Genomic DNA, 12,901 nt, shown 5'->3' on the forward strand with positions numbered 1-12,901 from the left:
GCTCTATGTCCTTTGTTTTTCTCAATACGCGATCCAGGTGTGCCGCTCAGCGTGGATGTGCTCACGCATATCTGGCCATTGGCCCTCCTGTACGCCTTTCCCCCATTGTCTTTGATTCCCCTGACTCTGGACACAGTTAAGGAGTGTCGCCACATGCTGGTTCTGATTGCTCCGCACTGGCCGGCCATGCACTGACTGGCCATGCACTGATTGGCAAACATTTTTCACCTCCTGTCGGGTCAGCCATGGCAGCTTCCCTTCTGCAGGGACATGCTGTCACAGGCAGGGGGAGCAGTATTCACCAGGAGTGCCTGGCCCCTCAGTGGTGTAATTTAAATGCTGCAGGACTCCCTCAGAATGTGATTAGAAATAGGGTAGGCGATGTTGTCCAACAGCACTTTTTGTCATACTGAGTGAAATGCTCCTTGCCCCCTGGGAGACGTCAATACATTATGTGTATGGAAAAAGGTGCAGAAAAAAATCTGACAACTGTAGCGGTCAAAGGACTGTAAAAACTCCGACCAATCGTAAGGCACGGCCCGCTCTTAAGAAACCAATCAGATGCCATGCTCCGCTGTCTGAACAGCCCCGTCTGCTCAGCTCTGTGTGTGTGTGTGTGTGTGTGTGTGTGTGTGTGTGTGTGTGTGTGTGTGTGTGTGTGTGTGTGTGTGTGTGTGTGTGTGTGTGTGTGTGAGCGCACGGCGCAGATCGGCTCACAAGACCGCCTCTTGGTAACTATGTCGTGCAACAAAGTATCATAGTATTGTGTGCAAAGCGCTGGTCAATTTACGTTTATGTGCTATGAGAAACAGTGAACCCCGGACATTTCCTTGAATTTAGAAAACCCGCCCGGACGCCCCGGACAGGACGTAAAAAGTGGACATGTCCGGGTAAAGGAGGACGGTCACGGCGCGGTCATGTTTGTGCGGGTGTGGCGTTGGAGCAAGCACTGATTGGAGTAGGAGGAGCTTAGGGAGGATGGGTTGAGGTGTGCGACTTTCAAATCTTGCAGGCTCTTCAACATCGTCTACCCTACCTTTAACACTGTTCAGAGTGCTAGAGCATCCAGTGTTGTTTTCGTTAACGATTACGACAATGAAAATATTTTGTCAACGCCCCTTTTTACCGTGACTAAAACAAGACATGACGGGCTAAAAATATCTCTTTAAAAGACGGAAATGTGACGAGACGTATCTGTTGTTTTCGTTAACGAGACGAGACGAAAATGTCAGTATGTTGACTTTCAAAATAAATTAGAACAAATGTGATTCTCCCAGCTTGCTCACACAGATCGGCTGCATTACTCTGAAAATATTATCAATTCACGAGCTGCTTCCTGTTTGACCATGCCTGCACTGCATGCACCGGTGCATGGCAGCAACTTTCGCCAGGGCTTAGCGGGAGGAAAAGACTCAGTGATTTATTGATGTATTTCAATCAGAATCCAGCAGAAAATAAAACAGAATGCCTTGTAGTGGGATACGGAGGAACTAATCCAACTGTTTGGCTGCTTGTTCTTACTGTGAACCTGCAATAGAAGCCCACCATTGATTAGTGAAGATTTTTTTTCCCCAAGTACCTAATAAATCTTTACTTTCTTTCTTTCTTTCTTTTTTTTTTAATAATTCAGGTGTTGTCTTATTTTGAAGTAATGTATTTTGACTTTTGTTTTATATTTGTATAGACAAAATTCAGGTAAGGAATACTTAAAAGTTTATCAAACTCAAGTTATGTTTGTCGTTTCAGTTTTGAAGACTTCCAAGTGTTTCATACCGTCAAGTGTACCCAAGGAATTAATTTTGTTTATTTCAGTATTTTTAATGCTAGTATTTTCCTAATAACCATCTTAATATTGGTTTTATCATTCCTCCAAAATAATAACAGGCAGTTACTCTTACCAGTTCAAATCAGTAACATAGAAACATAACAGACCAGTTTTAATAAAAGATGTTAGCCTTTATATCATTATGGACATTATAAAAATAACTTGAAAGTATCAGCAAAACTCCTATTAGTCCTCTTAATCTGTCTGGCGGAGCTTATATAAGCACTGCATTGAGTTAGTATCAAACTAGTCCAGTTTATTATTTAATATTCAAAGGCATCAATGTGTTGTGTTGTGTTTTTGCCATTTAAGTATATTTTATTATGTTTGTTTTGTTTACAGTTTCCTTTGTCTTTTTCCTTTTAAGGTTTTTTTTATGACTAAAACTGGACTGAAACCCATTTGGTTTTCGTCGACTAAAACTAGACTAAAACTAGACTAAAACTATGAAGTGTAGAAATGACTAAACTGTGACTAAAACTAATAAGCATTTTGTCCAAAAGACTAAGACTAAAACTAAATCAAAATACGCTGCCAAAAACAACACAGAGCATCCTCCACTCGGTCTCTTTATGACTGTAAGTGAAGGGTGTTTGAGGAGTGGTGTCGTGAAAAGAACACAACTCGTGGATTTTGTGTGAAAGTTTGTTTATTTTTTACTTCAGGTTTCTTTCGTTTACCGATAAATACAGTTTTTAAGTGCTCAGTACAGGTGTGAAAGCACCCCCAACAAGGGAGGCATGAGGTATGCCTTGACAAGCATGGAAATTAAATAAACATATTATTATTTGAAATTAGTTTTCCCAACAGGTACTCACCTTTAACTGTCACCTGTGTGTCTGCAGTCGCTGTCGTCAGGATGCCTTTGGACACATTCAAGAACACCTACGATAGAGACACCTGAATGAAACTGATTAAAGATCAACAACACAACTACCAAACCAGATTTTCACTACAATTAAAGACAGACTGTCATCTGTATGAGAAAGAGGACAGAAAAGCCATTAATATGTCTTCAACTAACTGTGCTCTCATGAGCTTTCTCCTGCTTCATCAACAGCTGCACTGAATACTGACGTCAGAAACATGACCTGACCAATTCAAAGTTCAATTTACAGGTGCTGCAACATCTTCTACCAACTGCTTCATTTATTTCAACAAAGAGGGTTGGGCATTGATGTCCTTGAGATCTGGGATCCGGGAATGAAGTTAACGATGTTTGGGAAAGGTGTACTGTCTCAACCGATTACGAGAAATGATAAAAAATGCTGTAGCCACTTTTCTTTCAACCTGCCTGAGGTTGAAACAGTATTTCAACCCCTTGATGCCTTTAAAAAAATACCTCTTGCATTCAGATTGCAGCCGATATAGCATATGCATCTCCCCAGGAAGCTTTTGTCTGTATTGGTTCTGTATTCGATGCCCTGACCCGATTGCAAACCCTGAACTGTGGCTACATTGAGAGCTGTACTCTTAATTTAGGATCACCTTTGAAAAAAAAAATCACAAGTTTTTTTTTTGTTTTTTTTTTTTTAATGCATATTTAATTGTAAGTAAATGTTGGTTTTGAATTCAAGCAAAGGACTAAAGAGTAACTGAGGCTCGCTGGCAAACATCCCCTGACATCCACCAACAAGAGCTGTTTTCAAGTGGAAACATCAAACTTTTCTGGAGCTTTGGATGTTGGTTTACACACCAACAGTGCTCGAAGCACCTGAAAAAGTAACTTTTTGAGAACAACTCCCAAGTTGAAAATGTTTGACAAACAGGACGAAATGAAAACACTTTGCTCCATTTCCATGGAGACCCTGGAAACGCTGCTGCTGTGCATGCAGAACATGGCCATAGTCAATATTTTATCTGCACAGTCATGAATAGATGGGCAAAAACAACAACGGCGGCCTCCAGAGTGTCATGACTCCCAGTCCATATTCTCCTGGGACTTGGAAGTTCTAAAGTAGAGTTAAAATAAAGCATCCAGTTGTGTCGTCTGTTAATCAGTGATGGGAATAACGGCGTTAAAATAAACAGCATTACTTTTTCTAGTGACGGGGAATCAGTAATCAGTGTTACAAGCCCCTTCTTGTCAATAAAATGTGGTTTGGCTCTGTTACTGAAGTTCAGCATACTTTCTGGTTGTTTTTTTCTCCTCTGGAGTCCGACTGTTACAACAAAGGAAGGGGGAGCATGAAGTGTGTGTCGAGAAAGCAGAAACCGTATCAAGAGCATCATGTCACGACCGTGCCACGACTCATGAACAAAATGTCATTATGCTCAGAATGTAATAGTAACAATTTGCTATAGAATTTCGCTTGAACTTTTGGCGTTAAGGTGAGTGAAAAGAGATTTTTTTTACAGAGCTAAGGATGTTGTGGTTCACAAAGGTTAGAGCAAGAATGATAATCCTGGTTAGCTTATGGCCGATGAAGCTCTCATCATCTGACTGGGAGTTTGGAGGGTGAAACAATCACATGAGAAATCCTGATTGGCTGAGGAAGACTAATGTTGTCTTAGTCAGCCAATCAGAGGCAGACCTGGGCGGGTGTTCTCTCTCAAACACTGCAGTGCAAACAATGCAGTGAGCGCTTGTGACAGGGCAGAGCAGACAGCGATATAGCCATGGAGAGCCAAATCATTCAAAGGCAGCTTTTGAATGGAAATACAGATGTTACACTCATTAATTGAACGTCCAGGGCCACATTCAACTGTTTTATCTGTTTGGAATTTACAGAATTGTCACCAGAATTGTGGGTCCTCACCAAATTGGTTCAACAAGGAAAAAGAAGCAAAATCACAGAAACTGAAGACATTGGAAGCCTGGAGGTTGGAGAACAATGATGCATCTCCCCTGTCCCAGCAGAAGAATCCCAGAAAGGTGGAGCAAACATGCAGGAACCCACCAGACCTGCGTCCCACCACCAAGGATCAGTCAATGGAACATAACCAACCTTGTAGCTGTCTCTTTCTCCTGCATGCAGCCCTAATACTGAAAACACAAAAGGACATCTCATCCATTCAATTTTAAGAATTTCATTTCATGAAATTCATTTGAAAGGATGTTTCTGTTTGGCTTCATAGTAAGTTGCTTCTGCTTCACCCAACTCAGAGTCTCAGGGAGGTGAAACCCATCCCACCCTGCACAAGGCACGAGTCATTATAAGACTAATAGCGGTTCAATTGTGGGTGCCGGCCCCGATTTGGCCCGGGAACCAGTTTGGTGAAAAAGGCCCCAGAGACACTAACAGCCACACATTCAGGGAAATTACATCCATAAAAATGTCTCACTTTACAGGTAATGTGTGATTTATTTTCTTATCCATTGCGACATGTTTAAAAACAGATTTCAGATTACACTTTAGGTCAATTGATATTAAAGATCTTAATCAGCAAAAAGAGAGCTAAAAAGTACCTGGTATTAGTGTTGGGGTCAAAGGCCGCACTGTGTAGCCTTGGATGGGATACTGCAGAGGAGAGTTTGGCAAAGCATAGAGGAGTTTGGACAGAACAGATGATGTCCTGTGGAGGAGAGGGATGCAAGGAACTTGTGAGAATCAATACCACTCCTTGAAGGAATACTTCGAAGATTTTGGACCCACGCCCATATACCAGCACACAGCGGCTGAGTCTATGGCTTCTACTGCTGTGCGCCGGTATATCCTTCCGCGGAGCACTGCACATGCGCAGGTCTGTGTGGATCAAAACATTATTTTCACGGATTGAAAAGAAAACACGTCTTTTAAAATGTTTTATAACCATTCGTATTTACTTCACGTGCTAATACGCCTTCCCCTGGACCACTGGAAGGAGTATTTTGTCCACTTTCATCAGTCCGGCTCTGACTCCTATTCACCTCCAGCAATTGAGCTAAGCTAACTACGATGCCAACAGCTAGGATCCAGCCACTGGATGCAGAGACACAAAGAAGGTATTTATGAGCTTATGTCACTTTGTCAATGATAGGGAAAGGGCGTGGGTCCAAAATCTTCAGAGTATTCCTTTAATGTCAGCTCCCATATCTGTCCAAGAAGGAACAAAGACCTCCAGGCAGTCGCATTGAAATCAACAAATGCATGAAATAAAATGAGAGGATGCCTCCCTAAATAATGTACTGTAATACAAGAATATTGTGCAAGATGTCAAAAAATAAAACAAAGAAACAATCCGCCATTCTCAGTTGCTGGGAAGTCATTCATTCACCCATCTTGTTGGATCTGAGCCAGTCTCTGCAGCCATTACCTTGCTTTGTGTTGCTGGAACTCCTTTGCTCGACGTTGCATGATGGCCTCACGCTGCTCCTTGGGGAGGAGATCTTTGAGAAGCACTGGGTGATTAGTGCATTCACAGGGTGGAGAAGGTGGAGGCTGACGGGGAAATGTGGACCTGGAGGGTTGAAAGACATAACGCCACCTTGAAAGATCAATATTTCCACCCTTTAAAAAAAAACCCTTCATCTTTCTTGGGCAGGATTCCTCTCAGCTGGGCTTCTTTTGAACCTGTTGGCCTGGAAAAAAATAGCAATGGGCAGGTTGATAAAATTTAGACTGGTTTTCACAATATTTTTTAGTTTTTAGAAACTATTTACACCCATTTCTATTTGTATTTCGCTCCAAGTTCTTCCCAGTTTCTTGCCAAAGAATCAATAACATGACATTTGTTTGGTCTCTCAGTAAACTGGTGAACTGATCTTTTTCACCCAATCAAAATCACAGGTGACACAGATCTGGTCTTGAAATGGAAAATGATGCATTTCTCAGGTTTTTGTGGCCCTTGGTTTAGTTGTGATTTTGGGGTTATTTCTGTTAACGAGTTTGTCTTTGTCTTTTCTGCCAGTTGTGCGATGAGCCTCCCTCAGTTATGGCTGGTCTGTTATCACACATTTCATTCAGAGCCAGGTGATCACACCTGTCCTGCAGAGGAACTTCAGCCGAAGGACTGAGTTCAGGAGGACTCTCAGTTGTTTTCTTACTGGATTTGCCTCTGTTGCACACGGCATCAGGTTCCCTTGGCCTCATTACATGTTACACATAAATCTGGAACGTAGCTATGGTACTTGTTCAATTTTACTGGTGTTGTTCTCATCAACGATTTACATTGGAGCAGTTTAAATAAGTCATCTAGTGGGCTTTGATGCCTGTCAGTTCTCAGTTACTTTATGCTATTTAAGAGTTTTAGATCTTCCTTCCAGCTGTTATTTGGATAATATGTGTTCTGCATCAACATTTTAGAATGTCTTTTTTGCAGAACAAGCACATTTACCTGTTCAGTATAGAATTCTGTGGTGTGAATAAACACTCCATGCCACCAGAAGCTCTCCGGCACTTCCAGTGTGTGAAAGGAGCTCAAAGATGATAGATGGTTGGAGACCACTGTCATGTTTAGGTGAGGAAGGGGGTGAAGGGATGAGGACCCAACGAGCCAGTCACTGCTGCAGTTCCGACTCATTTCATCATCCAAGAAGAAACCAAAAATCAAAAAATCCACAGTAAAATTCAAAACCAACCAAAGGAGTAATCCACCATGGACTCTGGATTTAGGTTCAGGAAACAATGAACAGCCGCAGCAGAGGGCGGAGACACAGAAACATAGAAAATACAGAAATACCGACTGACCGCACAACACAGGCAGACAGAGGACAAAAGGACAGCCCCTGATAAAACCGAGTGACTGCAATCACACATGGCAGCACAGGTGACAGACATCAGGGTAGAGAACAGAAATCAGACATGAGCAGAAGGAGCCACAGAGCCTGAAACAAGAGACAGGGTCAGAACAGCACCAAACACACAAGACAAGAGAGAGAAATGGCTGAAACTCCACTGAAAGGTCATTTATTGTACATTCAGAACTTAGTTCCTCTTCAGTTATCACAAAACTTGGCTGGTTAACAGAGGAAATAGACCAAAGGTAAATAATTCAACAATCAGCCCTTTCTCAGTCACATTGTGCAGCTGTATACACTAAAGAGTGATAAGAGTTTATTAGTAGTAGGTGGGGCAAGAACTAAAGTGTTTATAATGTCACATTATTCAATTCAGTAATTCAGTATTTCATGCGTTCATGTATTTTTACTCTTGTACCGGAGTACATTAAGGAGTTTATACTGTTTTTTTTTTTTTTTTTTAAGTAAGCTACATTTTGACTTTTATAAATATTTTCCCCTTCAGCTTGAAAAAAGTACGTCAGAACGGTTTGTACCTCTGTTTAATGGCACTTAATTCATCATCATCATTCAGTAACTCCAAATTTCTGGAAGACTAAAAAATCCTGAAATTCCAACATTTCACCCATTTTCGTTTGTCCAATCAGTTCACATGTTAGTTTTGCTTCTTGCACTCTTGAGACATCTCATCTCTCAGATATTTCAACAAACATATGAGACAACATGTGATGGCACATGAATTTGATTTTGTTTGTAAATGCAATGCAGCACTCTGGTGTGACAAATGCAAGATACCTGCTGGCTGCATAATATATGAAAATACATAGTTGGAATTTACAAGTAAAAAATTCAATCAGATCAAGTAATAATACTGCCAAACAATGCAAAGGATAAATGAGAAGTTTGCACACAGACACACACATCCAGTACTGATCTTACTTGTATTTTTGTTGGATGACCATTTGCTGTGAAGTGAGTGAAAAGCTGTTTATGGTCTTGTAATACACGAGAAGCATCAGCAGTGTGATCACACACATGACAGCAACCAGAATCCATCTTTTGTTTGATCCAGGCATCTGTAGTTAGAATAAAATGAAGATGTTTGGTCATGTTCTGGTACTCCACTGAATCAAGTTCGTTTTAAAATGGGAAATCATTGGGAATACATAAAATATCACAAAAGATCATAAAACACCTGAAAGTACTGAAACTCCTTTTGAAGACATCCAATTTGGTGAGAACGTTTACTGATAAATAATCATTTTTTTGGGATGTAAATGCTGTTTTTCTTACCTTTTTCTAGTGTCCCAGTCTTATCCTGTCTGTGTCACAAATGACTGACTGACTGACTCAAAGGGACATTTCAAAGGAAGGAGGGGAGGTGAAAGAACAAAGTGTCAGCTCAGTGCTCTAACTGCAACTGAAGAGGGTGCTGGTGTTCTTTCTTGTGAGTGAGTTGAGACATCACACCAAATCATGCACTGAATAGTCAAGCACATAATAGCCAACCAGTTAAAATAAGAAAGACATTGGGTGAATTCCAATTCTCCCCTTAGCCCTTGCCCTTGGCCCTAATGCTTCGTTTTGCGCGTTCATGTGAAGTGGCAGGGGTGTCCCGATTCTACTCATAGATTGTAAATAAATGGATAGACCTTTCGTGACGTCACCCATTGCGTTCCCAACCGCCATTCTGAAGTCTTCAGCGAGTCCAGCAGGACGTCTCCACATTGAATATTTGAAACCGGATGTAAATGTGATTGGTCCCGTCCGTCACGTGACCGCATCACGTGGACAGAGGAGGCGCTGTGACAGAGCGATTTATGCTGAACTTTAACTCGTAATATAAAATCAACAGATGATTTATGTGAAAATCTGAGTCTGGTGAAGCCAGCACAGTTATAGAAACTAGTGTCAGAGACCAAAACATGTTCTGAAACCGGGCGCTTTATATGTTTATTTGCACTCTGAAAATCGGCATTTTGAATGGGTTCCAATGAGACCCCGGCTCTTTTTGAAACCAACATCATCGCCCCCTGCTGGAATTTCTCCGGAACTACAGCTTTTTTGCACTTCCGCATTATCTTCATGTTTCATGAGCGGAGGTTGGCGATTGATTCTACTTCACACCCCTTCAGACCGAGGGGGAGGGCGGAGTGCTAGGGCTATCTGGCCCTCGAAACGGAGATTTTCCGGGGGCACACTAGAAAACGAGGGCTATGTGAAATTTCCCACATTGCGCTGGGAAATTCCGGCAAAATAGCAAAGAAAACATCAGCGGCAGCCAAAGAAATCTACAAATGTGAGTATTTTTTGTTAAAAAAACAAAACAAAACAAAAAACGCTATTTTAAGGTCTCTGCAAAGTTACGTGACAGCTGTGTAGCGTTACGTGCATCTGCTCATATAACGTTAACGATTAACTTGTTTGAATTTCTGCACGACCATGACACGTTTTATTGATATTACCGTAGCCTGCTTTTCTGCTTTGAGCATATAAGACACCCGAAAATATGCCATTTGCGCTCCGCTAGTAAAGTAAACATTACCGGAGCATTAGCGGTATCACGGACGGTAGCACTGCTGGGATAATATGATTGATGAAGAATGAAACGTCTGGGTTGTGAACGAATAATTCCTTCACAACAGTGTTGCATATCTACTAGACAATTGTGAAAACGTCATATAATAAAATAACCAGCCTGGCAGCATATTACAACAGCATATTACTTGTGCTTTTATTCACATATAACAGCTGTACCCCTCTTTTGTGTCATAACTTTTCACTCATATTTCACTTTACTTTTTATACAGGGAAGAAGAATAAGAAGGGGAAGAAGAGCAACAACCTAATTCACTTTTTGAAAGAGGAAAGTGCAAAGGAGCAGAAGTGCCACAAAGAGAGTGAAGCCAAAACGGAGCGTTTTTTGAGCCTTTTTGCCAGATGCAAATAATTAATCCTTGTCCAACCATGGTGTGTAGGACCCTTTTGCACATTTTATTATCGTTATAGTTAGTGAAATATATAAGAGTCCGTTATTTGTTTTACAGAACTACTGGTTTGAAAAAAAAAGTTATATTTTGGTTGTTGTGCAATATTGATGGTGGATGTTTACACTCAGCTTAATCCTATGAGGGGCCGTACAAGACATAATTCATTCTGGCCCTCTCACACACATACATTCTCCTTGCACATACATATATTCTCATGTTTACACACACATATTCTCCTTGCACATGCATATATTCTCATGCTTACACACATATATATTCTCCTTGCACACACATATATTTTCACTCTTACACACACATATACTTTATCCTCCCACAAGCATACATTCTCCTCAATAAATAGGCATATATGCATATGTAAAAAGAGAATATATGTATGTAAGAGAAGTATGTATGTGTGTGTGAGTGAGTATAGTGGAGAAGGAAGTTCATCATTTATTGCGCTATGACTGGCCGAGAAGCTTGAACGGGAGGTCCCGTTCAAATCATATAGTCAGCATGGCGGGTGGAGAAGAGTCTCGTGCACTGCAGCAAGTTACTGGTGTGTTAACACATATTTTATCGTCTCAAGAGACGGTGCGATCCCTCTCCTCGTCGCTTGAGCGTCAGGTGACAGGTGCACCAAACGTAAATCACAGCATGGTGGAAAATGAGTTGAGACAGCTTTTCAGACCTGTCAACTCTCAAGTCATTTCATCAGAACCAGCAGCTAATGCTAACGCAACACAACAACCAACTGGAGGTTTAAGGCAGTCTTTGCGTTATCAGACTCGGACATACTTCGGAAATTGGAACTCCCGTTCAAGAAAAAGGTGAGTCAAACATACTGACAATTTAACTGTAAATTGTCAATCTAATTTATGCAGGCGGCTGTTGTGCTGAGTTATGCCTGCATGCTGGGATCAATCAATCAATCAATCAATTTATTTTTGTATAGCCCAGTATCACAACAACAGTTGCCTCAGAGGGCTTCAAGATGTTACATTGGTCGGTAAAAGTAAAAACAGTGAATAAGCATAATGGTAATATGTCAATATTTACAGTAACGAGACAGAACGAAGCAACCACCGCCTTCGACCCTCACATCCGGCAAGAAAAAACTCCAAAAACCCAGTGGGAGAAGAAGAAATCTTGGGGAGAACCACAGTATGGAGGGATCCCTCTCCCAGGGACGGACAGCTTTGGCAACAGCTAGAATGAGACAATAAGAAGTAAAGCCTAGGACAATGTTGAGTACAGTCCGTTGGACAGTCCAGCACAAGAACCACAGATCCCAGCAGTAGAACCGAAGCCAGTCCACGGGCAGGACCGACAGGAGTGTCCTCCCAGTCCGGCCAGAGCTTGTTCGTAGGCCCTCGTAGTAATGGAGTCAGCAACTGAAACTGGAGAAGACTCCCCCTCGAAGGGGGGGACAACAGGTGAAAAGCAATGAACGGACTAAAGGGAATAACATTCAGACATTAGGGGATAGGGCTCAGTGCACCGTACTTCCCACAGCATTCTAGCTCCTAGGGCAGCTTTGTGGATACTTAACTGTTTAAACTAGTATTTAGTTAGTATAGTTTAGTTTAGTTTAATTTAGTTTGGTTTAGTTTAATTTTGTTTAGTGTAATTTGGTTTGGTTTAGTTTAGTTTAGTTTAGCTTAATTTAGTTTAGTTTAGTTTAGTTTAGTTTGGTTAATTTAGTTAGGTTTACTATAGTTTAGTTTGGTTTACTGTAGTTTGGTTTGGTTTACTTTAGTTTGGTTTGGTTTGGTTTAGTTTAGTTTAGTTTAGAATCCCTAGCTGACCTGATCATAGGCTGCATCGAAGAGAAACGTCTTGAGCCTAACCTTAAATGTGGAGACTGTGTCTGCCTCTTTGACACCACTTGGAAGCTGGTTCCATAAAAATGGTGCCTGATAGCTAAAGGCTCTTCCACCTAGTGTCCATTTAGAGACTCTAGGAGTCACCAGTAACCCTGCATTTTGAGAGTGAAGTGCTCTGATTGGTTGATAAGGCGTTAAAGCATCTTGGAGATAGGTTGGAGCCATCCCATTTAGGATTTTGTAAGTGAGGAGAAGGATTTTAAATCTAACTCTAAACTCGACTGGAAGCCAGTGAAGAGATTTTAGAACGGGAGTAATGTGTTCACGTCTTCTAGTTCCAGTTAATAATCTGGCGGCCGCATTTTGAACCAACTGAAAGTTTTTTAATACACTTTTTGGGCAGGCTGCGAGAAGGGAGTTGCAGTAGTCCAATCTAGTAGAAACAAATGCATGGATGAGTTTTTCTGCATCGCTTCTAGGTAGAATGTTTCTTATTTTAGCTATGTTGCGCAAGTGGAAATATGCTGTTTTACAAGCCAGGTTGATGTGTGCTTTAAATGAGATATCCTGATCAAATAAGACCCCGAGGTTCCTCACAGTA

The 12,901-nt window shown here is 41.3% G+C and overlaps 1 protein-coding gene across 1 annotated transcript in view; it reads right to left on the reverse strand.

The window, feature by feature from the left end:
* The window catches only part of LOC115386802 (beta-1,4 N-acetylgalactosaminyltransferase 2-like), a 43,852-nt gene that overhangs the window by 17,804 nt on the left and 13,147 nt on the right, over positions 1 to 12,901 (reverse strand). Inside the window, exons 4-7 of the mRNA XM_030089266.1 lie at positions 6,062 to 6,186; positions 5,235 to 5,341; positions 4,774 to 4,811; positions 2,644 to 2,710 (exon numbers count right to left, since the gene is read on the reverse strand). Of these exons, the coding sequence (XP_029945126.1) occupies positions 2,644 to 2,710; positions 4,774 to 4,811; positions 5,235 to 5,341; positions 6,062 to 6,186 (337 nt within the window). The remainder of the gene's footprint in view (positions 1 to 2,643; positions 2,711 to 4,773; positions 4,812 to 5,234; positions 5,342 to 6,061; positions 6,187 to 12,901) is intronic.

The sequence above is a fragment of the Salarias fasciatus genome, chromosome 4, assembly GCF_902148845.1.
Source record: "Salarias fasciatus chromosome 4, fSalaFa1.1, whole genome shotgun sequence".
Taxonomy (NCBI): domain Eukaryota; kingdom Metazoa; phylum Chordata; class Actinopteri; order Blenniiformes; family Blenniidae; genus Salarias; species Salarias fasciatus.